Source organism: Haemorhous mexicanus, chromosome 4 (genome assembly GCF_027477595.1).
Source record: "Haemorhous mexicanus isolate bHaeMex1 chromosome 4, bHaeMex1.pri, whole genome shotgun sequence".
Classification (NCBI taxonomy): Eukaryota; Metazoa; Chordata; class Aves; order Passeriformes; family Fringillidae; genus Haemorhous; species Haemorhous mexicanus.
In genome coordinates this window covers 17,856,268-17,883,244 of record NC_082344.1, presented here as the reverse complement: position 1 = coordinate 17,883,244, position 26,977 = coordinate 17,856,268, and the positions used below count along the sequence as shown (strand labels likewise).

Here is a 26,977-nt window from a genome sequence, read left to right as displayed (position 1 = left end):
TCAGTTCTAATGACATTTAACACCTTTTACAGTAAGGCGGGTACTTTTTACAGCAATCTGTCTTGGCGTGTGACTGACAGGCGGGAGTCACACGGCTCAGGACCACCGTGTGGGGCATAGAGGTGCTGGGTCTCCACCTGCAGCAGCTTAGCTGATCACTGGCACTCAGGATTACTCCTGTGTATTTTTGCCTGGGGAAGCTCTATGTACATGAACATGTGAGGAAGGATATGTGGGAATTACACTTTTCCTAAAATTCGTTATTTATTCCCATTCCCAGGAGCCATTTTCAGCAGATTTTCCAGAGCATTTCTGAGGGTGTTCCTGTCGTCTTTTGTGCACAGATCTGAGCCTCACTCTGTAGAATTGCTCTGCAGACAACAAAGGGATGCTGCTGCTTGCAGTTATACCCCTGTGTATTTCCCGGACTCAGACATAAAATCTGTCATTCCTTCCTCCTTTACTCTCAGTTCGGATGTTAGATTGGATGTGTTAAGGGGTGAGGTGAGGCTTTTAATCAGAACAGAAAGATTAATTTTAGGCACTGCTAAACCACAGCATTTAACTCCAGCCTGCTTGAAGCAGCACTGCAAGGGCATCAGGAGCAGTGGTGGGCCGGCAGAGCTTGTGGAAATGGCTCCCAGCTTTAGGGACCTTTTGAGTGTGAGCTTGCACCTCACAGAACATCTCTGCCCGTGTCCTGCCAGTGCTGCCGTGTTCTGGGTGAGTGTGATGTGTTCTGGAGTTTTCTCACAGCTTTCCCTGTTAGCTTGGTTGTTGGATTCCGGAAATCTGTGGAAATGATGATGAAGTCTGCTTGGTTATTAAGCCGAGAAGAATAAATCCCAAGTTAGCAAAACTTCTCTTCAATTTGTGCAGCCTTTTGAATCCAGTATTTGGTGCCTCTTTGGCTAACTAAAAGCAGCAGTTTCAGGCAGAGCTGAAAATCTCTCTCATCAGTAAAGTGGCAATAAAAGGATTTTGGTGCTGGCTGTGGCCCTTTGGCTGCATGACACAGTGACACAAATGCTGGATGCTGTGAGTGGCTCTGGGCTGAGCATCTGGCTGCTCTCCTAGGGGAGCTGCCATGACAACCTCACTGCTGGTGGGGAATGCCCTACACCAGAGTTCCTGCAGAGAGCTCGGGGTCACTGGCATTCTGAGTGGCTCTGGAATATTGCAGGCACTAGAGACCCTTTCCTATACTTCTGCTGATGTTTACTATTATCCCAGTGGGTGAAATATGCAAATGGTCTTGACAGGTATCTGGGAAAGAAAAAAGCTGGTTTCTCTAAAAGCAGATTTTTATATTACTACTTTGATTTCATGGCTTTACCAAATGATTTTAACTTCTACTACTAAATTTCATGTGGGCATGCAATGTTAAAAAAAAAAGGGAAACAACTATACATTAAAATTTTAATCTGTTTACATCTAAAAAAGTAGCTTGCTTCCTGCAAACACTTGCTTCCCTCACAAGGGAATTAGAATGAGTGGAATTTCTTGTTGTAGCTTTTTGGTTTTAACTGTTTTGAAAGCAGACACTTGCTCCTTCACAAGTTGATTTTTATTGACTTTTGAGGGTAGAGATTTTTTCAAGGTATTTGGTTTAGTGTTTTTAGAGAATGTCTAAACCATCTTTTCTTTCTGATATCCTGATCCTTCTTGACATACAATACTTGGATACCATCATTATCCAAGTAGAATCACTACCCATATAATTAAGAACAGACAACTGCAAAGAGCATGGAATGGGTTCTATTTCTTTATTTTCTTGAATATGAAATACCTTTTAATAAAAAGGAGAATTACTTCATGATTTTATTTTAGCAGGCCTTAAAACATGGAAATTAAATGCCTCAGAACATAAAAAACCAATTTGCAGATGCAATCACTTTAATTCAACAGATCTTCCCACAAGCAATTGATGTATTCTTAATACATGAATCTTTGATATTTGAATAGTGTTTTCAGATGTTCCTGTCAAAGCAATATGTGTGTAGTTATAGATAAAAGTCATCAGCATGCTTATGTAACTATAAGCAAAAATACAGGTGCTAAATGTAAGAGTATTTGGAGGTAAGGGGCAGTCATATTTTACATTCCTGGCCCTGATGTTTCCTGCACTGCTAGAGATCTGACATACTGAGGAACTGGAGTGCTTGTGTCATTACAAATGAACGTTAAGGTATCACTGTGAGAAGGTAAAGACAAACTTACTAATTGTTGCTGTCTAATTCAAGATTTAGTTTTGAAAGCATGTGTTTATTTTGCTGTGCAGGTAACATGCTTGCAGGACTTCTTTGGAGATGACGATGTCTTTATTGCGTGTGGGCCAGAGAAGTACCGGTATGCTCAGGATGACTTCGTGCTGGATCACAGTGGTAAGGCTGCACATCCTGAACCCACTGAAATAGGAAATTCTCCATCCCAATTCCCCTGTTCAACCCTCAAGAATGGTGTGATTCAGGAAAATAAGTGGGGGAGGATGTTTTCCAATGGATAAAAAAGTTTTTTCAAACCCTCATCTGGATTCTGTAAGCCTGTTGAAATGCGTCAACAAACCTGAGCCAAATTCCTGCAGAAGAGACACTGTCCTTAAAGTTACATGGAAAGCAGAATTGAATTATAAAATGTTCTGTCATGTATTTAATAAATCCAAAATCTGTCAACATTGCTCACTTTTGGCATCTGTGACTGTAAGATAATTTCCATACTGCTTTCTTCATGAGATGTTTGAAAAATCTCATATGTAGCCATGCTCATTTCCAGTCTTGAATTACCCTGCCAGACAATTCACACACTCCAGTCTTGTCTGCTATAGACCAAGTGTTGGCCTTGTATATATTTTGAGGTTATAGGGCATGTTGGGTAGGGAAGGAGGTGAGACAATCTGGGACTTTGTGCCCTTCTGTCTACCTTGGGCAGATCATGAATCGAACTTGTTTATTAAAGCTGTTTTTCTGTAAAGAAAAACTTTGTGATGTAAGTTCGAGGAAAGCTCTCTATCAGAGATTTTTGGAATTGTCTTGAAATATCAAATCATACAGATCTTGGGGCTTTTGCCTCCATGTTCATGGAACTGTAGAATAGGTTGAGCTGGAAAGGACCTTTAAAGGGCCTATCTAGTCCAACCGCTGGCAAGACCAGGGACACCTTCAAAAATAATTTTCAGGTTGCTCAGAGCTCCATTGAATGTTTCCTGGGGTGAGACATCTATCACCTCTCTGGAGACCCTATTCTAGTGTTTCACCTCGTGCTCAATAAAAAATTACTTCCTTGTATTTAGCATGAATTTACTGGATTTTTACTTTAAAACCACTCTTCTTGTTTTGTCACTACAGGTCCTACTAGACATGTTTTTTTCTGTTCGAGCTGTAGAAACACAATGATTTTCTTTTATGAAAAAAATTAATTTATTGTAAAGAAAACTTGCCCTGACAAGAATAATCAAATTATTCCAGAGGAGCTTCAGGTTGTAAATGAAGGATTTAAATTTTTTTAAAATAAAAACAGCACCTTCTTTTCCTGTAATTTTTACACACATCACTATTTCATTACAAAATGCTCAGTTGCAGCAGGAAGTACAGATGTATATCTACCCACTGGCCTGTACATTTGGATGGATGGAGGATTCAACTGCCTCTCATTCTGCTGTTCTTGCTAGGGTGCTGCTTTTCCAGAACTGCTTGATTATGTTGAATCAGGTAGTGTAGGGGTGACCAAAAGTGTGTTTTTTAACATAGTTAACAGCTAAAAAAATTACTTTATTCTTATGAAGGAATGGAAGAGCATGGTTGTATTGAATCATAATGCAAATCCCAGCCTGGGCATAATCCTAATTTCCCTAGCAGATTTAAAGGCTGTAAATTTGCTTTTCCTGTTACACAAGGCACAGGCTAGTTGATCTCATTTCCTTGCCCTTTTCTCTTTCTTTCCTTTACCTCTTCAGCTTTGGTGGTCCCTGCTTCCTCTAATAGCTCTAGGGGTCTTTATGGATAAAAGCAGGTTATATACGTGACTGGCAGGGCATGCAGCTCATCTTAATTTTTTTGTGCTGGCATGGCATCCTAATGATGGCATTGGCATCAGGGGCAAAAAAAGGAGAGAAATTTATGATCCCATTTTGAGTGATTTGCTAACGATGCAAACCGTAGGAATTAAAATGTTACCAAAATGGCAATGCATGTGTACTCATTGATTCCTTTCCCATTGAGGTTGTTATTTAATGATATGTAGACAGCAGTCTGTTGTTTCAGCCTTCTGGAAACAATAGGCGTTTTTCACCTGTTCAAAAATTGGTCATAGCATCAGTTTCTTGAAAAAGAAGGGAAATAGTACTGGCTGGGCAGTTGCCCGGTATGGAAGTGCCATTACAGCAAGGACCTTGGCATCAGCATATGTACAAACTTTAATTGTAGTAATAATCCAGCCTCAAGACACGAAGAAATAATGTCTGCAGAATGTCACATACAGTATTGCATAGCTCAAACGGGTTTTTATGGTGAGTAGGTTAGAGTTGTGAGATGCTCTTACAAATCTGTGTGACTCAGCTGGGCAAAGGTGTTTAGAAAGTGCTGGTCATTTTCTGGATGACAAACAGCCACAGTGCTGTGTGGAGGGAGCCTGTGCATGGAACTGTTGTCCAAACCCTTGACGGAGTTTGCTTGCTTTGTAGAATGTCGTGTTATGAAGTCGTACTCCCGCTCCTCTGCCATGAGGCACGCTGCATCCAAAAGTCCAGGACCTTCACGTCGCAGCAAATCCCCGGCCTCAGGTACTGCAGCTAGGAAAGAGCTGAACACATCAAATACACAAAAATTGTTTTTTTTCTAATGGGGTGAAAAAACATGTTGGCTCTGTCTGTAATACAAGTGTTTCCAGAGGGGGAAAACCCCCTTTTTTCATTTTGTCTCAGAGATTTAATATTAATCTAAAAGAAATTTGCAATTTATTTTTTTTAAATCCTTGGAGGAAACGTGGTTTCTATTTTTTAATTACAGGCACATGTAGTTTCAGTTTATGAAGAGTGGAGTAATTTGTGCTAATTGTGCTCTTGGGATATGTTTATCATGGCACTTGATTTTCCTGAAAACTATTAACTGCAGGGTTATATATGTGGTTAAATTCATGTTCATTGAACCAGCGTATACCCTTAAATTTTGGATTAGAAAGGTTTCTCCTAAATAAGCCAAATAGTATCAGAAATACAGGCCTTTGCTGGTTCAAGTAATTTTAGGAGATGTACTGTACTGTGATTGCCCATTAACAGAGAATTTTTCTTCCTGTCCTTCTCATAATTTCAAAGAGAGGTGTTCACACTGTTATTTTGCGACCAGTTTGACTGAACACCATAAGTTCCAACCATTTTATGTAAATAAAAGAAGAAATTTTTTTTTTAATTTTAACCACTGCATTCAATTTCTAAATATTTCTTTTCCCCCTGAAATCAAACTATTGAATATGTAAATATATGATGCTCTTTTTTGAATGTAACTATAAATGTAAATTTCTGTGTGTATTCAAATCTGTGACATGTTCCATATTCTCATCTCCACATTTGTTTTGCTTTTTTGGTGCTGGTTAAAATAATTTAATCATTGGGTTTTTTTCGAAGTGGAATATTAATAGTCTGTTTATAAAGGTTGAATGTTTAACTGGAAAGCTTCAAAGGAGGATTCGGAAAATGTATCATGAAGGACAAGTTTTGCAACTGATCTACGTTTCATACAATTCTTTTACCTCCAGTGAGATGATGTAGATTATCTGTCAGCAGTGAATTTTATGCAAAGTGTTTAGATATCAGTGCTATCATTCCCATACTTATTTCTACTTAGATCCTTTTTGATTTGGTTAATTTGAAAAATGTATGCAGTGTGTGGTATTAATCCTTCTATGTACTTGTTTTGTTTTTTTTTTTACATGTAGTCTTTACTTATCTTTTATTTACCTTTCTTCCTTCCCTGCAAGTTGAGAGCTGTTTAATAACTTCTTTCCTTAATGTCTTTTTCCTTTGTGTCAAATATATGAGTACAGTAAAGAGGGGTGGCCACTCCAGTGCTCATTCTTCAGCAAAATCCCCAGGTGAGCCATTACTATTATGGCTGTATATCACTAGTGTGTCTCCTCCCTCCCCATTTACCTGTATTTTGGGTGCTGTATTTGTGAATGTGTTCAAGTTTGAAACACATTTTGCATTGGATGAAACAGAGATGTAATGGGTGTTGGATTTTTTTTTTTTTTTGAGGTAGTCAATTTCAGTGAAATAATGCTTTTCAGTTGTTGAACATCCGTTAATGGTGTCAAAGTTGAATTTTTAAAGGTATAATTGACTACAAGTAGAGAGCATTCTAAGGAGCAATACATTTGTATGTTTATTCTAAAGCATATTAAAATAGAAAATTTCAGCCAGCAAGGAGGCAGGTGTGAGAATTACTGAAAGAAGCAGTGCAAAACCATCTCATATCTTTCAATTTTATGTGCAATTTCTTATTTTTCTTATTTTTCTTTTTTTTCTTGTATCACTTCAGCCTAAATTCTAAGAAAACTGAGGAATCTCTGAACTTTCAGTTCAAAGTCAAAGCATTTGTGAAACAAGTAACATACAAATTGATTAGAAAATAAACTGAGTCTTTGGCTCATACTAGAAGTAAACAATTTAGAAGTTATTAATAGATTTTAAAGTTTTAAACATTCCAGTTTGCCAGTCATGTAGCCTAACATGTACTACTTCAGAATGACAGAAAAGTTTTGGGATTTTTTTCTGTGTATTCACTGGTATGCATGTGGAAAGAAACCTCAAAATAATTTATGCTTAGAAAATAGATTAAAAAGGTAAGTTTGGCATGCATAGGGAAAAACCAGCAAATGCATAGCAGCAGATTTGTGCCAATACAAATTGCTATGTTATCGAATAAGGGAAGAAACAAAAAATGCTGCTGTCTGAAATAGCAGTGTCATGGTTCAACCTCAGCCAGCAACTAAGCACCAACCACACAGGCACTTCCTGACTTCTCTGCTGCAGCAGGATGAAGGAAGTGAATTGGAAGGGTGAAAGTGAGAAAATTCATGGATTGAGATATGAGTGGTTTAGTAACTGAAGTAACAATAGTAATTGCAACAACGATGCTGCAGTGAAAATAACAAAGAGAGAAACAAAACCCAAGAATGACAAGTGATGTGAACGAGCAGCTGACTGATGCCATCTTGTCCCCGAGCAGTGTCCCCTCTGCCAGCATTCCCTCTCATTTTACTGCTGAGCGTGATGCTGTATGGTCTGCAATATTCCTTGGTTTAACTGGGGCCAGCTCTTCCACCTGTGTCCCCTCTCAGCTCATGAGGAGCAGAAAAGGCCTCCATGCTGTGCATGCCCAGCAATCACAGGAACATCCCTGTATCAACAGCTCTTCCCAGCACAAATCCAAAATGTAGCCCTGTGCTGTGCAGAAAATTAAATGCACCCCAGCCAGAGCCAGCACAAGCAGTTGGCTGACTCCCCATAGATGGAAAATCTTTACATCTGGACAGGGCCAGTTCCAGCTTTCCCTGTTGCTGCAGTTGCTTAGCAGCTGACATGCAGGGGCTCTCCAAAGGCACTGGCAGAGAGGAATCTGCAGACAGCTCTTTCCAGCAGGATCCTCAGCAGAATGAACTGTGTGTTCTACAAATGCACAAAAGTTGGAAGGCGCCTCTGGATGTCAGTCACACCCCTGGTTCAGAGCACCACCCTTCTCCACCAAGAATAGCTGAGATATTAGAAAGGAGCTACAGTGCTGTCAGTGTAATCTGGCTCTTCTTCCTTGGACAGTTTTGGGAGGGAAGCACGTGGTTAACCAGCCAGTTTCACTGGAACAACTTAGTGGTTCTGCCAATGCTTAAGGAGGTTGGTGACTTAGACAAGGATGCCTTACAGTGGTCATGTCCAGGAAGTAGTGACTTTTCTGTCAGCTGTATAAAAGAATGTTTGAACAAACAAACAAAAAATTTTCCTCCTGTGGTACTAGTTTGTCATTTGGAAGCAAACTCTGAGGTATTTCTACTAAAATATCTCATTTTTGGTCATGCAAGAAGCAGAAAACGGTAAGATAGCAGTCACTAGCCCTTGCCATTGTCATACTTATACTTGCAAATTCCTTCTAAAACAAGGATGCATTTGTTATCCAAAATGAATTGTTGAAGTCTACAGGAGGATAGTGTACTCTTAGATGCTTTCAGCTTCTCAAAAAAACCCAAAACCCCTTAAAATCACCTATTTTTCTTACAGGCAAACAATGTCAAAATCAAGATGAAAAGATCCTAAATACACTGAATACTTTTTAAAGAAAATACTAAGGTCTTGGTCCTGTAACAGAACTGGGAATATAAATCCAAGTTATCAGACTTCAAAATAGACTTATAGAATAGCTAAATACCAATTAGTTATATCTTAACATCATACACCAGAGAAGGAGATTTTTGTGAAAACCAGGGATTTGTGGAAATTGCAGTGCAGTCAGCCTGGCTTAGTGGCAGATGGGCTGCCCAGGTTATAAAAACAGTCCCTGAAAGGTATCTCCCATATTCAGGTAATGTTAGTGTGCTGGGTCAGTGGACACCTGTAAAATAAATCCAGTAGTTTGAAGTGACGTATAACCCATGACAGACCTGAATATGTAAAGGAATTGTGCAGGTTGTTTAATTTGAAACTCAGTTTCTGTTTACCAGGGTTGTCTTTTCTTTCTGGAAAAATAATTCATCACTATCCTATGAAGCATTTTTAGCTCTTAAATTTCTGCCTTGTATTTTTCTCTCCCATGAAAAATGAGGATCAGCTGAAAAGAAATGATGTCTCATCATTTAGCATTGCATCATATTTGTGTCTGATGTACAGTGTACTGTTCTGTCTGCATAATAAAATTTGTCAGTTTGACCTTTTCAGAAAAATACAAGGACTGACCTATGTAATATTCAATATAGCAGAGAGATAACAAACGTTGTATGAGGCCTGTCTAAAACTCTAGACTTAAAATAAATAAACTCTTAATGACAAGAGGGAGGATATTGTATGTTTTTGAAGACACTTGTACTTATTGGAAGCTCAAAAACAGCCTACTAGCTTTTCTCTTGTTGAGATTTTTTTCCTCTAAATCAACATTTTCTGAACTACTGCTAAAGTTTTCTGTTACACGAACAGTTAATTCTTCTTGTTAGAGCTGTTCTGTGAAACATTCTACCTAGAAAGTAAGGCCTTGATCCAAACTGAAGAGGAGGAGGGTCAAATATCCTCAGAAATATTTTCTTTCTTTAAATTTTATTATGTGATATCACAATTTATTTTGCAATTTTTGAAGGCTGTGGGTTTTTGTGGTATTTGTTTGTTTGTTTGTTTGTTTTTTTCTTTGTTTCTGTGCCCAAAACTCTTTCCCTGGCAAAGGACGGAATGGGTCTCTTTAATCTCTGGAATGATAATGCAATATTTGCATGTCTCCTTGATCCCATATCCAGCCACATGAATTTTCAGGGTGCAGTTTTGTGACATGCAAATGTTATTCCTAAATACTGAGGACTCTGTTTTGGTCTATGTTTGCAGACTTCAGTAATACCTTTTGATTTGTATTCATCTTTTCTTTCATTGATTCACTTTCATTGCTTTGGCCAGTTAATGGAACCCCAAGCAGTCAGTTATCCACCCCAAAATCTACAAAGTCCTCCAGCTCTTCACCAACAAGCCCAGGCAGCTTTCGTGGACTCAAGGTAAGTGCAAGAACCACTAAACTCCCTAAATTTCATTACTGTGTGGCTGTGTGACACTGGTACTAAAGGAAAATTTGGAGGGTAGCCTTGCAAGTATGATTTCTGCTAATGTGGAGAACAGATCTAAAGTAAGATTTTTTGTGTTTTGTCTGGGTTGAACACTCAGCTTAGGAAAGGCAGAGTGTGATGCTGGCTCAAATGTGCCACTTTGTCCTCCAAATGTTCCATTGTTCTGTGGACTGCAGAAATCCTCCAAGCAATTTGTATCCCTTCAGCCTATAGAAATGTAGTATTGTTCTTATAGACTGCAGCATTGCCCAAGTTTCATCTAAAGCAGACTTACTTCTCCCTGGCACCAATTTCACTCCTCAGTCCAGTCGCTTGCCAGAAAGGGTTTAAGGGCTTCCTTTGGGAGCAGCCTGATGTCTGGCAGATTTTTCTGTATTGCACCAAGAGATTTCTCTTCCACTCCCACTTCAGAACTGGCTGCATTTGCAGCTCTTGGGTGCTGCTCTGTGCCTTTGGCTCAGTGAAATAAAAGGAACATTCTGGGTTACAGTGGAGCATCTCATTGCTGCATTCGTGCAGCTGTCCTTTCAAGGGGAATTTTCTTATGGAATCATAAATTGCAGCCTTTCTGGAAGCAGACTATGTGGTTTGCACTGATTATTCTGATCAAGTAATAGCTCCTATTGGTTAGCACAGCATTTGTGAAGAGGCTGCATAATTCTGTGGAAAACTGTTTTCTCCATTAAGGGACTGGCTAAAGGACGTGATTTGAATAGTGCTCAGATTTGGGTTTTGACATGCTAATTGTTATCAAGTCTTGTTTTGCAAGGAGTATTGGCACTGGTTTTTGCCAGACTGCTTGTGATGATAATTCTGACAAAGGATTTTGATTATTTTAATTTATTTGTTTAATTTATTTGTTTAATTGTTCAATTTCTAAATTAATTTAAAATTATATTGGTAGCTGTTTGTTCAATAATCTTCAAGAGCAATAATAGTTCTGACATGGAAAATTAGAACTGTGTGTCTTAAAATCTGTCTGGACAGCTCCTCTGTGGAGCTTACAGTAGAGGACACCAGAATCACTGGGCTTGAGGCTCTCAGCTGGTCTGCACTATATTTAACAAATGCTCTTTGGTCTTTCTTTAATGAAATTACAAGTTTGGAAACAAGATCATTTGCCTTGGTTTTTTCCACTGCTGCCCTCTCTGCTTTAACTGATTAAAGTTCCATTAAGGCAGAGATAATTCTGATAGCAGCAAGCAATTCTCACCAAACTGGACATGTCCCCTTTCCCATTCACTTTCACTCAAGTAGGCTGCTGTACATTTTCAATTTAGAATTTAATTTGTGCTGGGTACTAATGGGTTTTTGTGCCAAATTATTCACCCCCATACAACCAAAGAGAACAGCAAAACCAAATTAAGCCCCTCAGATCTGATGTGTAACTGGGGTAGTGAGTACCTCTTGTTTTATCCTTTAGGATGCATTTGTGTCCCAGCTGTGCTCCTGAGGAAAAAGATAGGGAAAGTTATCAGGGGAATTCCAAAAGGATCAAGTGTGCTGTTCAGTCACACTTGTTTCTCAATTATGTTGTAGAAGTAAGGACTTTTTTAGGGAAGCATAAAACCAGTAACACAGAGGCATAGTTTTATGCAAAACCAGATCATTTTAAGAAATTCATACACCCTTTAGTGAAATTGGGGGTTTTTTTAGTTACTCTGATGAGAGAAAAGGGGGAAGAGGGAACAATTTTATTATTTGGAGGATATTGCTTTTCCCTATTGTTTAATAGCTCCTTGTTGCTAAGACTGCTCTGCTGCACAGACAGGCAGTATGGCTTCCTGTACTTGTATAAAGAAGGTGCCATGACTACAGCTGAATGAAAATTTAGATATAAATACTATGTCAGTGACAGAATAAGGTGTATTTTAGAGTTTTCTGTCTTTGGGAGTTAAATATTTTGAGTGATTTATTGTGCACAAATCATATATATTTGTTTTTGTAGAGGGTGAAACAGCAGGACTGAATAATGGTTTTGTACAAGCTTGAGGCAGCATAAAAAAAGGGAAAAAAACCAGGGTTGGTGTTTCTGTTTCCTGTAAAGAGCAGAACATCAGAGCAGCTGCACTTGAACTGTGCTTTAAAAACTATTTTATTTGAAAAGCCAGAATAAAGTAAAATATTTTACTACAGATTAGAACCTTGATAAGCTTTTTGTAGTTTGACAATCAATGTAGAGCATAAGTGATAGTGCTAGTCATCAAGGCAGCCAACTTGCAAGAATACTGACTGCAGCAGCAATTTCTTCTCAGTCTCAGACACTGAATCTTGTATCATATTCTCTGAATGGCACTATTCCTTTAAAGAGAAGCCTCTTCAGTCCCCAAGGATTCCTTCTGCTTCACAACTCTTTTGTTAGGAGTGGTATGTTCAGGCACAGAAAATTCCTCACAGGAAAGACTCCTTGTGAACAGTTTATCTTTAAAGGGAAGGGCCAGCTCTCTCTCCTTTCTAGGTCTTCCAAGCAGAGTGCCCTTGTGCTATTAATTGTTCAGTGTATCCAATAAGTCCAGCATCCCAGGCTTGCAGAAGTGCTTTAAATAGTGGTCTCTGGGGTTATATTGAAGTCAGGAATTAAAGCTATGCCTTAATAATAGTAAACATGACAGAATTTCCCCACGAACCCAAATAAATGCCCTTATTCCAGTAAGTGACAGATGTGGATACTATGCACCCAATACCCTATATAGTTTTATTCAGTCTGTTTGTTTTTAACAGCCCAGAATTACTCTGTAACTCAACATTTCACTTAGCAGAGGCTTTGTTTCAAGGTGAAAATTTAGATATAAAAGTTAACAAGTATGGGCATGAAATAAATTACTACTCTGTGCTGTGTTCTCTTTTAATCAAATGTGCTGAGTTGCTTATTTTTCTTTTGAATTCCAATGGAGATAAAATCTGGTGCATGGGTTAATAATAATGGTAATGGTGCATTTGGTGCCACATGACAGCTGACCAAGAGAAGTCCTTTTGCTGTTCTGTAGGCAGTGGAGAGGTTTAACATTTTGCTTTGTTCTAAGGGTACATTTCCATGCGGAGCTGTTACGGGTGATTTGACTCTTAGCTCTTCTAGTGCATCTGTTATTCTGCACATATTGTACCATAAAAAAACATCCAGAGACTAATTAAATTTGGAAACTGATGTAACTTTGGAAAGTGGTGTTGTGGCATTCACATTCTCTGGGAAAATCCCTTTGACCAGGATTTTTCTCCTGGGAAGCTGAGAAGCCTCCAAGAAAGCGGAGAACAATTCTTATCTCATTTGCTTCTTCTGTGTTGTGCTCATATGTGGAATCTGCTTGGAGGCTGTTTACCCACAGGTGATTGTTTCATTGGATTCTGGTGTGAGTTGTTTTGGCTCTTTGGCCAATTAGGGCCAAGCTGTGTCAGGACTCTGGAAAGAGTCACGAGTTTTTATTATTATCTTTTTAGCATTCAGTAAGTATCCTTTCTGTATTCTTTAGTATGGTATAGTATAGTATTCTTTAAAATAATGTAGTATAATTAACTACTAAATTAGCCTTCTGAGAACATGGAGTCAGATTCATCATTCCTCCCTGCCACGGGGGGCCCTGCAAATACAATATGGTGTCATAACTTCCTTATGCTTACTTGGATTGCTTTATTGTCCCCTCTTGAAATTAAGGGCCACAAAGTCTTGCAAACTTTTTAAAAAGAAAATCATCCAAATAAAGAGGCTTTACAGTTGAAGCCTTTTGTAGACTCAGAATTATGCTTAATAGCTTTGTGTTTGAATTTGTTTGGGTGTTACTGTTCCAATTGTTGGACCGCATGACCAAAGTGAAAGGGCAGTAGAACCTGATCCAACAAATAACTTAAGTACTTGCTTAACTTTCAGCAATTGAGTAGTCTGTTTTACTTCAATGAAGATGTTAATGTACTTAAAGTTAAACGTGCTTAAGTGATTTGAAGGATTAGTGCCTATCTTCATTAAGGTTTTTGATCTCTTCAGTGTTGTACACACGTGCTTTGTGTGTAGTTATATGTAAAGATCATTTACATGTGATTATCCAGCCTAGTGACACAGGGGCCACAGCTGTTCATAGAGGGATTCTTTAAGGTATGCATTAGGTGAATTTACAATTCATGTGTAAAGACCAAAAAAAAATACAGAGTTTCTGTCTTACATGTTATGTTACTGTTAAGCATTATAATAGTAAATATTCACAATATCTCTATGAAACACTGATTCTATAAATAGCATTTTATTTATGTTCAGAATATCTTTTAGTCCCTTCTTACTACAGAAGTTCAGTATGAATTACAATGACATACCCAAAGTGTCTCTAGATTTCAGAGAATTCTTCTGCAAAATTAATCCACAGTTCCCTTAAATACTGATACTCCACAGTTAGATTCACCACTACCCCATGTAACTGCCAAGGAGTTAGGTATTTCTTTCAATATGAAAATAATCCCCAAATGTTTCCACAAACATTCGTGTCGGGGCACTCTTAATCCTGAGTGCAGAGGTTTGCCAACCAAGGTGCCATTCTACTGGAAAAGAATATGGGTTTGTTTATGAGGGTCTGTGGATCCTTTAACAGCTGTGGAGTTGTGGCAGAGCTAGGGTTAAACCTGCCGTTTCAGATTCTCATCTAACGCCTCAGCCACAATGGCAGCATTAATTTCCTTTTATTCATTTTAGCTTTTTTTCCTGTTAATGTTTGCTTCCTTCTTGTGGTAAGAAGGAATGTGCCCAGTCATTCTCTGCCCTGATTACAAGACTGAAGGAAGTTGGAAATGTGGGCTAGATGTTCCCATGCATTGTCACTTACTGAAAACCCGAAATAGATTACTAATATTTTAGGCTGATGACTAATACTTGGCCATGGTCTGTTCTGCTATCTCTGCTTCATGTTTGAAGAAAATGTGGCTGACTGGTTAAGAGACTGACTCATGATTTTGTACAAATGTCATTTAACCCAAATGTCCTTGTTCCTAATCCTTGTTAAATAGACAGATAACTCAGAAATACAGTAGCCTTAACATAGCCTGGGTTTAAGTTATTAGCAAGGAGCAGTGTAGTAGCTGCCTGCTTGCTGTTTGGTGCTACTTCTGTGCCAAGCACTGGTAAACTTCGTTGTTTCAGGGGCTGTGCGAAATTAAGTCGTACAGCTTCCAGTTACTGTACCTTTAGCTGATTTGGCAGCTCAGCTGCCACTAGAAACTTAAGCATTCATTAGCATTTCATGAGCCTTTAGACAATATCCCTATCTGTCAGTTCAGTTCTTTCCCTGACAATAGTGTTAATGATTTAAAATATTCAGCAGTGTAACCAGACAATGTCAGCTAAAAGGCAAAATGCTGCATTTGCATTCCCGGTGTCTGCAAAGCCATTTCAACAGACACTGAGCTTAAGGCAGAGAAGCATTTTAATCCTTCCTGTGGTGAGTCCTGAAAACCACCATAATGGCCCATGAAGAAAACAAGATCTGGAACTTCACAGAACAGCAAGAAATGTTACATAGAGGAGGGGGAATGATCTAAACTTTAATTTCATGCAGCATCCCTATATAACTGTATTAGGAGAGCTAATAAAAGTGGTGCACACAACACATCCAGTGCATTTTACTATTTATGGCGTTCATTCCTATGCTTCCACCCCTTTTCAAAAGAAAAACTTAGCATTGTTTACATCCCTGGGCAGTATGACAGAATGACAAAGTGGAATCATGAAGATTCAAATCCAGTATCAATTAAGCTGTTAGTGCAGGAAAATCAGTTTCCTTCAGCTGTCATGCTTGAAAATGATTTAGATACTTGTTTATTTACAGTGTCACAGTTACTAAAACTGGATCTATGTCTGGATACATATCTGACATCTAACTTGAAATGTTTGTAGGTGTCAAAATCTTCACAAAAATCTTCCCATCTATAATAGCCTAAAATCTAGCCCGATAGATGGCTAAATAAATCTGATTATCATTGATATACCTGGCCACCTAGGCCAAAATTGCAGGTGTAGCTGTGAGGACTTTTCTTTGCTGTTTACTGAAATCTATTCAACTGCTTATCGAAATAGAAATATTGTGGCTGAATCTTAAATTGGTACAAGTGACAATGATGATGAACTTTGAGAAAACAAGAATGAAAATAAGAGTAGAAAAGAGTAGAAAAGTTACGTGAATCTGTGTAAGTGTTTTTAGTGGGTTTTTTTTCAACTTAGCTGCTTTTTGGTATGGCTCCTTCTTGTGATTACTGTCAGAAATTAGAAGTTCTTGTGTACTTTCACAGATCTCCCCACATGGTGGATCTTCTTCCAATGTGAATGGTGTACCTGAATCTCTCCGTTGCCAGAGTCCCGAAGGTAGGACACCAGTAACTGCTGGCAATCCTTGCCAGAGTCTTGCTGTGGATGGCTCTTGCATTGGCACTATCTGGTGCCTTCTGATGACTCCAGATCATTTTCTGTTTGGAGATGTTTGTTACCTTGTTGATTCACCTCGGAAAAATTTTAGCCCAATTCATACATCAAGGCAGTAAAGTAAGGAGATAAATTTTGTTAATTTTTTTGTCCATTGACAGCATATTACTGGACCTTGCTCTTCAGTAGTCGCTGTCAGGAATTTGGCTGATTTTGATCATGACCTGCATTATCACTGGAAATGTGTTTGTGGCTGGATTGAAAGAGGAACCCTCCTCAAAAGAGCTCCTTGTGCTTGAGCTCCTTGTGCTTTAGGTCTCTGGAACCACTGGCCAATCAACTGACTTTAGTTAAATTAAACCTTTCGTTCCTCATCTCTTTACAGCAAAGTCAATTATTTTAAAATGTTTTTGAATTTCATGTTGGAGTAATGTTTTTTATTTTAAAAATACTGAAATAAGCATCTATCAAAATTACTTGCATTTTGGATGCTTTAGGAGTACTTGTAAGAACTTGAAGGAATTCAGCAGATAAAACTTTTTGGGTCTTTTATATGCATTGTAGCTGTATCTTATTTGCATTTTTGCTTTGAGTTTGCAAAAAAAAGAAGTCAGAAAAGTAATTTGAGGCCAGAAAATTTTAGATTAAGAACTTCTAACTGCATTCATTACTTTTAGAATATGCCTATACAAAAACGTAGCAAGAGGCTTATTTGTGTGTTGAAAGGTCAAATATCTTGGGGTTCATCTTGTTCTTCTTTACACTTGAGATAAAACCAAGGGAATTGCAGCAGAGAAAACAGCTTACTTTTATGTTTCGTTTTGCATTTGTGACTGTTTTTTATCTGTGGAGCCCACTGGGGATTTATTGCATTCTGCTGACACTTCTCAGCTTGCATTATTTACTTCTCTATTTTTTTACAGGCTTGAATGGGAACAAGTTCTCAGGGTCATCTACCATTCTTGAGAAGTATAAAGTGGGGAAGGTGATTGGTGATGGCAATTTCGCTGTTGTAAAGGAGTGTGTGGAACGGTGAGCAAGGAAACTTCAGTCCTGCTGCTTATTGTACTGCATAAAGCCCTGTGCATTAACATAATTTCCTAGATGAATGTAATGAGATGAAAGCAAAGAGCAGTAACAAAAATATGCACACATTTCAGGAGAAATAGGCATAGCAAAACATGCAGAGCTTCCTGTGTTTTCTTCTAGCAAAGGGATACAGAGAGAGCAGCAGAGAACCATGGCTTTTTATCCCAAAGAACAAAGGAGGCATCACCTTCTCGTGGTGCCTCCTCAGGAAACACCACAGCTCTTCAAGAGGTCTCTCACACTACAGATGGTTGTGGATGACAGGAAATTCTCTGTGGCATCTAAACAGAGTTTGAGACCCCTTCTCCCCTTTCTGCCTCAGTAGTTCTGCTGCTGTGGTGTCCCCACTGCCTGCTGCTGACATTATTTTTCACAGCCTTCAGCATTCTGGGGGCAGAGTACTCTTAAAGACATGCAGTTGTTGGCTATCAGCCTGTGCTGGTGGCTCCCTTGGGCTCACTGCTTGTGTTTGGTGGTGTGGAGGAGCCAGACACTTCAAATGAACCCTCCAATGTTCCTGAAATATCCTTGTTCCTGATTCCCTGTGGGGCAGGCAGGATACCTTTACAGACCTGTGTAGTGCTGCTGCTCTTCCTCTGCAAGCTTTGCTGCCAGTGCAAACATAACAGATGATCTGACTGTCACTTTCTCAGTGTATTTTTTTTAGAACCACCTTCTGCTATTTTCATCAACCTGAGAGTTATCTCAGTTTCCTAAATATTATGAGGAATCTCCAATTTGTATGCAAATACTGGGAAAACTCAGCAAATGACTGTGAAAAACATAAATGTTAGAGAAACATCTATTATTTGATCCTTACCTGCTGGTTTTAGTTTAATTGAAAGAAAAAGAATTTGGAATGGAAACATCTCATTCCAGAACTGAGGTCTGCAGTTCCCTGGGTCTTCTGTCATGCCCTTGGAAATTCAGTGTCAGCAAATGGAAGGTCACTGCTCCCACCCTAGTGGTCCTCTGGCTCAGGAGACAGGGCAGCCCGACTTATATCAGTGCCACTAAAGACTCAGGCAAACAAAAAAAGCATTCCATGCCTTTGCTTTATCTTAATGTCAGGTGACAGTCTTTAGCACATTCCAATGTTTTCTTTCGAGCTCCCTTTGCTATTGACACACTTAAGAAAGGCTTAAGTGACTCAACACTGGCCAATTCCAGTCCTAATGGGCCTTGGCCTCTCCTCTCCTCTCCCTGCATGCACAAACCACAGCTCTGAAATCTTGCAGCAAAGCCCCACCTTGCTTCCAAAGATCCTCTTGAGCACCGCAAGGAGTTCCCTGCTCAGCCAAGCTGGGTCTCTGCCACTTAATGTTTGGGAAAATTGAAATCTCCCATAAGAGCAAGGGCTGTTGATCCAGTAATCTCTCATCATTACCCACGGAGTAGCTCATCAGTGCTTACATCCCAGCCAGGTGATCCCAGACACCCCCTACACCATCTCCTTTGTTTTCCTCTGCCCTTATCCTCACCCAGAGGTTTTCATGAAGGTAAAAGCACAAGATAACATATTTATTATCAGAAATATAAGCTCTGCGTTTTGAAAATCACTTAAATCCCACTGGAAATGGGACAAGGGTGCTAAGTCACTGAACGTCATCTGTGCTTTTTAGAATGAGGAAAGTGGACTAGAGAAACAACCCTCCAATTATAAAAAATTTAAAAAGGCACAATTCCACTTCAATATCTGGTTTTGTATGTGATCAAATCTTTAATGCAACATTATTAAATTGATTTTATGTAAAATAAGTATACAAAAACAATTGCTAATAATAATGATAAAAGAGGAAATGCCAACTGTAAATGCTTCTCTTCTAATTACTATTAATTATACATAATTTCTGATAGCGTTGTGCTAAGCCTTAGCTGTGGAGCCGGGATCCTATTACACAGCTACCAGCTGGGATGTTCTACAAAAAGAACAAGACGAGAATAAGGTGGTCTCTTTTCTGCCTGTGTGTCTGTATATAAAGACTGGAGTCAACAGATGGGCACTGACAGCTCGAGAAGTATCCCTGAAACCTGTCAGACAATGCTGGTGTACAATGTGCAGGGATGTTAGCACACAAATTGTGTGGGTCGTATCCACATTTATTCCATGGGTGCTGCAGTAGAGGGCATTTGCAAGAGGGGTTTGAAGTTGTTGGATGAATTGGCTTTGTGAATGTTGCCTCCTCCTGCTCACAGCATGGGTAGGGAAGGTTCCCCAAGTGGATGTTGATAATCAGCTGTTCCCAGGCTTTCTGATGTAAAGGTGTAAAGTACAAATGGTGATTGTGATTTCCACGCTGTAGTCGTGGCAGATCTTCCATCGGGTCTGTGGCATCAGAGGGTGGCATTTCACAGATACCATTTAGATAAGGGCTTCTATCTAAAGACCAGATCGGGTTGTAACTATGACAACCTCGCAGATGCAGCTGCACTTCCAGGGCAGGGATTCTTGCCTGCAGTTTTTCAATAATGCATAAATGGAATGTAAGGTGTTAATTGAGTTCCTTTTTCTGTAAGGTGCTGATTTTGACCAGTTGTATCTAATGCCATATGCACTGAAAATCATCCTGGAAGTTTGAAAATATGCCTTGGTTTTGTATCTGCCTCTTGTTTTCTAGCAGTGTTCTGATGCACAATGGAGTCTGTAGGTACTGGCACAGTACAAAGTAGCAGCAACTTGGTCTTACAGCAATTTCATATGATCTTTAATTGATCAATAATATAAGTAATAATTTCTTTCTTTTTTTTTTAAAAAAAAGGCTTAAATTTTGTTGCTTTTTTTCCCCACTCATTTTCCCCCTGTCTGGAGAAATGGAGATTTTTATCGCTTAAAGGAATGAAAGACAAACAAGAGCTCCTCTCTGTGAGAGTATTTGCTGAAAACATTAATCCTTTTTTACTTTGTATATGACCCACCCTGTTAAATGTCATGGGACTTTAGATGACTGCTGCAAAATTCCACAAAATACTTTTAAAAAAAAAAAAATTTAATACGAAAGCTCAATATCAGTGCCCAATAAATTCTACAGGATTTTAGACTATCTGTAATGCACTATGGCATTTTAGCTCTGCTGAATCCTATTGATTTTTTTATTAAGGTATCAATCTTCACACATATACACGTATGATTTTATCTTCAAAGCCTTCAGAGTTGAACAAAGCTAAATGGAAGGCTGAAGGCAAATTTTGCATGTTGCCTTAAAGGAGTGACAGAGTTGTGCCAGGTCACAAAGAAGAAATTGCAGCTGAATCCTGGGTTTCATATACCAAGAGAGCTGGGTTGTGGTAGTCAGGGAAACAGCAGGCACAAATGCTGCTGAGGAAGCAAAAACTGAACCCAGGTCTCCTCTGTGAATTTTCTGTCAGCAACCTCCACGGGCCCCAGCATGTTATGATGTTGTATTTACAGAAAATGCCACAATTTTTCTTATTATTGGCTCTCGTGTTTTTCTTGCTTAGATCCACAGGAAAGGAGTTTGCCCTGAAGATCATAGACAAGGCCAAGTGCTGTGGGAAGGTAGTGTACAACCATTTGCATGTGTACAGAGGCAGCACTGGCAGCTGCTCATTAGTCATAAATGGTGGGTGTGTTTGCGCTTTCTGACTATTTTCAGAGGATCTCTTTAACAAGAAAATAATGTATCCAGGAACCAAATAATAAAAGCAGTGACTGTTAGTCTGCTACATAATAGAGAAAAAACAAACGAATTGTTGCCTATTTTATTGGGCAGACCAAAAAATGCTAGTATGCACCCAAAATTTATTGGACTATTTTGATGTGTAAAATATGAGAGAAGAAATTTTCAGCTATATCTTTATGCAATTCCCATCCTACTCTGCCTCTTCTTTTTCTCTCTGTATGGCTCAATATGGTACTTTGTGAAACAGAACATGGATTTGAAAAAAAATTTCATAACCTTTCTGCTTATGTAGTGTCACCTTCCTGTTTTAACAAAGATCTCTTGTGCTCTGAAAACTTTCATTTAATTCAGACTTTAAACAGAAAAATCCAAAATTGTCCCTTCAGGAGAACAGTAATGTTCTCATGTAATGCAAGCAAATATCTGAGAGTGTCAGACCTCTTCTTTCCCTTCATGCTTCCTGAGAATAGATATTTCTTAAAAGGAAGAAAAGCTGCCTCCCCTATTTGTGTGGTAAGGAGTTGTGTGATGCTGTGATGACTTCCTATTAGGAGAGCTCCTCAAACAGAAACATTTTATCTGTGCAGATTTTAAACCATGTTTTAGATGCTAGGAGATGAGGTTTTCATTTTACCTCATATTCTACAGGTTTATTTAGAAAATTTAGAACGGAATCATAAAAATGTGCAGCCACAAGAAAAAGTGCTAGGGTTGCCTTTCTGAGATTAAAATGTTGCAATTTCTTTAGCTGTGGGAAGGGTGACCCACTGCGTTCCACTGCGAACAAAATTTTTGGATGATGCATGCAGCTTGCAACTTTGAGAGTTTTTATTACTTGTCTGAGTCAGCTGCTTAGGTATCATATATTGGAATGGTCTGGAGATAAATAATCTGTTTTACACAGTAGAGTTGAGAGGAATTTTCTATTTATCATTCTCCTTGCTTTAAAATGTATTTTAAAAAAGAAATCAATCCTATGGATGCATAGTTGCCCATTTTGAAAGGCCCTATATCTGTATATCTAGAGACTGCTGGAAGATGTTTGCACCTCTTAGGGCAGTGGCAGAATCATTCTGGAAGAATTACAACAAAGGAAATAATTAAATTTTGCTACAGCTTATTCCTTCCTCACTCAATTCCACAGCCCTGCCTTAAAAACATCCATCCAGCCCTAATTTGGATGATTTAAGTGTTGCTCATTGTTCCTTGATCTTGGATGTTCAGAAATTTGAATCCAATTGACTGTTTTCCACAAGTGGCTTAAATGGTCATTACACAACAATGTCTCTGTAAATAAACCATATTAATGTAGACTAAAACATGTATTGCACTATCCAGGGAAACACCATAAGGAGTTTAGGAATTACTATTTTTTTCATGGCAAAACATAGCAAACAGTGGGGTGGTTGAAAATAACTAGCTACGTATTAGTGAACATTTTTTGAGGACAGATTTTTAAACAGTAGCTCAACAATATTCTGGAGCCTTTTAAAAAATACTGTTTATTTTAAGTATTAATTTTGCCTGAGCAGTTTAGTCAAGAAAGCACAGATAAAGCCATTGTGTTTTAGTTGTAATTAATGGGTGTAATACATTTAATATGTTTCCTGTTCTTTAGGTTGAGAAAGATGTAATAACATTCTAGTTTTTGCTTGGACTCTTAATGTTAGTTTTGAATTTCCAGGCTTCCATCTCTGAGGCTTAGTATGCTGTGGCTGTTCACGTCTGTTTGGTGATGGGTTTCAGCATTGTGTTTAACAGAAATGCTTCCTGTTTGTCTGTTTTGTTTTCTTTCCAGAGCACTTTGCTTGGAGCAGGCATATGCTTGTTCAGAGTGACAATTGCTGCTCTTTCAAAGTGAATGTCAAAGGTGTGGTGTTTAACCCGTGTGTGCTGCACTGCTCTCTCACCAAACGAGATGCACACGTGGCATGTGGTTTCTGAGCTATGCAGCCACAGAAAGCTTTGGCAAAAGCACAATGCATCCATAAATAACCCCAGAAAAAGGAAGTGAAGTGGTGTAAGATCTCCAGGCACTGCCTACGCACAGTGGATCACATCTCCTGATGCTCTGCTCACAAGTGCATGAAGTGCATGCTCCTTATCAGTGCATTCAACATGGATAAGTTCCCAGTCCTGTGACATGATTTGTTCCCTGCCAGGGTGGAAGGATACCCCTGTCTACTACAAGCATTGTTTGTTATTTTGCAGAGAACCTAAATAAAATATCCATATTCCAACATTTATAAAGGAAAACTAAAATCATTCTTCACGTGGAAGGGATACATAATTTTTTTTGCTCTCCAGTGTTAAAATGTTCTAGAAAACAAGGCATTTGAAACTAATTTGTTCTCAAAAGCCATTACTTCCTCAGAAGCACAGGGAAGGGGAAATTGAACTCAGTCTGTGTGCTGTTAAGCTGTTGGAGTCACAACAATTTAACTGAGCTACTACACATTTTGCAGATTGTAAATCTGAGCAGACATATAAAATGAACCAAAATCCATAACAAAAACACTTAGAATACTTTTTTTCTTGAATATACTCCACAACTTTTTTAAAAAATAAAAGTCCTTGGATACAAATCCTAGGTAATCTGTCCTTGAGTAACCTCTGCCAAATGAGAGGTGAAGGCAGGAGAGGATCAAGAACACGTTAACTGTTGATGAGGAGTGACAGGTCCCAGTGATCCAGCTGGGGGGCAGGAAGGTTCTGAACTTCATTTCACCTCATAATACCCACATAAGAACATAAACTACACTTCCTGAATTGCTGTCATGTTCTGGGGTCTTTTTTGGAGAGGCCCCATTTGTTATCTGTGTGAAATATATTATAAGTTAAATGTGGTCAGTGATGAAATACAAGTTAAGGTCCAGCAACTGAAAATAACCATCTGCTATATAAATTAATCAGCAAAAGGGGTGCTCACTGATCAAGTGATTGGCTGATCAAAGGAAAAGTGAAATGGCAAATTCATGTTTCAGATAATCTTCCATCCTCCTCTGAACAGGAACACCTGATTGAAAATGAAGTGTCTATTCTGCGCCGAGTGAAGCACCCAAACATCATCATGCTCATAGAGGAGATGGACACTCCCACAGAGCTCTACCTTGTGATGGAGCTGGTCAAGGTATGGCTCAAGGGTCTTTATGTGTCTTCTTTGAATTCTCTGTGTTTGTCTGAAATCTGAGCAGTATCTGTGAACTCTAAGATGTTGGGAGACATAATCAAATAAGGTTTCAGTGGCAAGCTGCATTTTTAAAATCATAAAAATACACCTGTCACACAATTATATGAATGGGATTTCTCTCTCTTCAGTTGTAATTTGACTATTAACACAGATTTGAGGTAATTTTGCAATGTGCACAATCTAGAAAGAGGTCAATAGTGGGTTTTATATCATGCCTACAATATGCAGTGGTGATAGTGATATGGATTTACTAACAGATTTCACTGTTCTCATTATTTAATAAATTGATTTAAGGAAACGAACCTTCTGTTCATTCATGTAATGAATTTAGCTTAATAGATAAGACAAATAGATTAAACTCAAGCGATTTTTATACTGGAAAACCAAAACTCAAAAGATCTCACCCGTTTTGCTTGTATCAAACAGTTCACCAGAGAACAGATGTTGCTTTCATACATGTACAGAGAAAATACAAATATTCTTTTTGCTGTCACCTTGTGAGCCAAATACACGGGTAGCATCAGGTTCTAGTCATGCATTCTCTTGTCTGAGCTCTGTACATGCACAGCAACACTGCACATCAGCTTGATTGGCACGTCAGATACAAATAACATACAGCAAAAGCAATATGCAGTAGGAGTACTACTCATTTTTTGAGGAACACTTTTGGTTTCTGACTGAAGCACTGCTACATTCAGGAGTCCCATCTAGAATGGTTGCCAGACTGGGAAACCTCTAAAGTGTGTAGCTGTTGAATACATAATTTCTGTAGCCCACTCATCTTTCCTTCTTTCTAGAAGTTATTTTTATACCCTATAGGCTTTTTGGGGTTTCAAGACAGTATTTTTTTTATGTTTTAATTCACCATCATCTTGACCTATATTTCCTGAATTGCTTCTTCTCTTCGGCGTGCATTGAAATGCTTGGAATGCCACCCACAGCTCAGACAGATCTCTCCTACAGATGTATCCAGGGAAGCCATCATGGAAACACCCACAAGAAATTTGTTGTAATGACTGAAAGTGCCCCTTCAGTAACTCACTCACACGTTGCTGTGTATTCCCAGAGGAATAGGGCATCCATAAACAGAGCTTGACACATTCAGAAATCACCTGGAGGTTCTGCACTTTGATCTATCTCAATCAGTGAATTCATTTATGTTGAAATGTGTTTATCTTTTTTTTCCTCTTCAGCTGTATTTATTTGGTATTACTTGCAATATCTGCAGAAAATTGAATTTGCTGAATATTTGTTAGAGTTTTTTTTATTATTGGGCTAATTTATTATTGGCTTTACTCAAAATCAGGGCTGTTTTTCAATGTGTTGAAGGTATTGTACTGAAAAGATGAAGAAAAGGGATGCTGTATGCCTGTACCTGTAGGTAATATAAATGAGTGATCAAAGGTAGGAAGATCAATAGAAAAAAAATCTGTGATTTACCCAAGCTCAGACACCAGAAGCCTGGAGTACAGTTAAGAAATTAATGTAGATGACCAAAGTCCCAGTCTAGTATCTTGGTGACAACATCATCTTTCTGCAAAACTTTTTTGTTTGTTTGTTTGTTTTTTGTTTTGCTGTTTAACAGGAATATGAGCATGTCTTTTGGGAAGGAAGATTTTACATGTTTAGGATTTGGGGTTTTTTTTAACCAAATACCATCTTAATTATTTTTTAGACAATAATCTTTTCCCTTTCCATAGGGAGGAGACCTATTTGATGCCATCACTTCATCTACAAAATACACAGAGAGAGATGGGAGTGCCATGGTCTACAATTTAGCCAGTGCTCTCAAATACCTGCATGGTCTCAACATCGTGCACAGAGACATCAAACCAGAAAATCTTCTGGTACGCCCCAGTTATTTTCCAGTATTTTCTCTTGCTTTGTTCTCATTAATGCAAATGCTTGTGTAGAAATGTCAAGGAGCACAGCAGAGAACAGCAGGCATATTAATTTAGAATAAGTATGTATGAAGTAAATCTTTTGCCATGAGGTAGCAATCACTGTAATGCAGGAGAGCTGTGCTCAAACCTGTCCTTAGACCTATCTTTGTTTACAATTTGATTGGCTGCCTTTTGGATAAGAAGGAGTATTGTCTCACAAAACAATGAATTTTTAAGCTGTGCCAATGAATTATTTATCAGTTTGCAAGTGGGAGAAAGGTGGGCTGAGAGCCATTTCTTCCGTTTCTTCATTTCTTCAACAATCCTATGGTTACCATCTGAAGCCAGTGGGTTTTTCCTATCACTGTCATTGTAGGATCATCTTTCTGACGCTTTACCAGAATTCTGGCTGGGAATTAACCCTTTACATACCTTTATTATTTTCCTAGGCAGCTGACTACTTTTGTTTTCAGCAGAGGCATAAAATATTTGTGCTGACAAGAATTACCATGAAGTCTGCTTAGGGAACTACTTATTCTCCAGTCCACAGAGGACATCATTCCCATCATTCTCTCCACAGAATGGCGTCAGTGTGTGCTGTCTCACATATCCACAGAGGTTACACTTGTGCATTACATATTGGATATTAAGTGTCACGCACTGCACAAACAGGGCCATAATCTCCCCTGCTTGAGACATTTCTTAAAAGCCTTTTGTGGTGTTTGTCAGTCTAGTTTAATGAGTTCAAACTGAGAGTAGGAGTCACAGCTTATCCCAGACTGGATTTTGAACTACAACAAGGACAGGGCTACAAACTGAAAATATGTCCTCATTAATAGTCAATTCTTTCCCCTCTGACAGTGTTTAGCAATTTAAATAAACCCTCAAATAAATTAGATTGCTTAGCCAAAAGAAGCATGGGAGGAGGTTTCTCCTGGAAAATGTTGTCACAGCAACATGGCACTTAAGAGAGAAAATGAAG

At 38.7% G+C, this 26,977-nt stretch overlaps 1 protein-coding gene across 6 annotated transcripts in view; it reads left to right on the top strand.

The window, feature by feature from the left end:
• DCLK2 (doublecortin like kinase 2) overlaps window positions 1-26,977 on the top strand; it is a 79,636-nt gene that overhangs the window by 42,000 nt on the left and 10,659 nt on the right. For 4 of the 6 annotated variants that reach the window (XR_009486148.1, XM_059843952.1, XM_059843954.1 and 1 more), the window contains exons 3-11: window positions 2,282-2,384; window positions 4,679-4,777; window positions 6,037-6,084; window positions 9,638-9,732; window positions 16,063-16,135; window positions 17,116-17,224; window positions 20,741-20,798; window positions 23,933-24,052; window positions 25,813-25,959. Coding sequence is in view for 4 of the 6 variants with exons in the window: in XM_059843952.1 (XP_059699935.1) it covers window positions 2,282-2,384; window positions 4,679-4,777; window positions 6,037-6,084; window positions 9,638-9,732; window positions 16,063-16,135; window positions 17,116-17,224; window positions 20,741-20,798; window positions 23,933-24,052; window positions 25,813-25,959 (852 nt within the window). In the remaining 2 variants the exon portion in view is untranslated. The remainder of the gene's footprint in view (window positions 1-2,281; window positions 2,385-4,678; window positions 4,778-6,036; window positions 6,085-9,637; window positions 9,733-16,062; window positions 16,136-17,115; window positions 17,225-20,740; window positions 20,799-23,932; window positions 24,053-25,812; window positions 25,960-26,977) is intronic. The other 2 variants (XR_009486149.1, XM_059843953.1) reach the window with 1 other exon arrangement.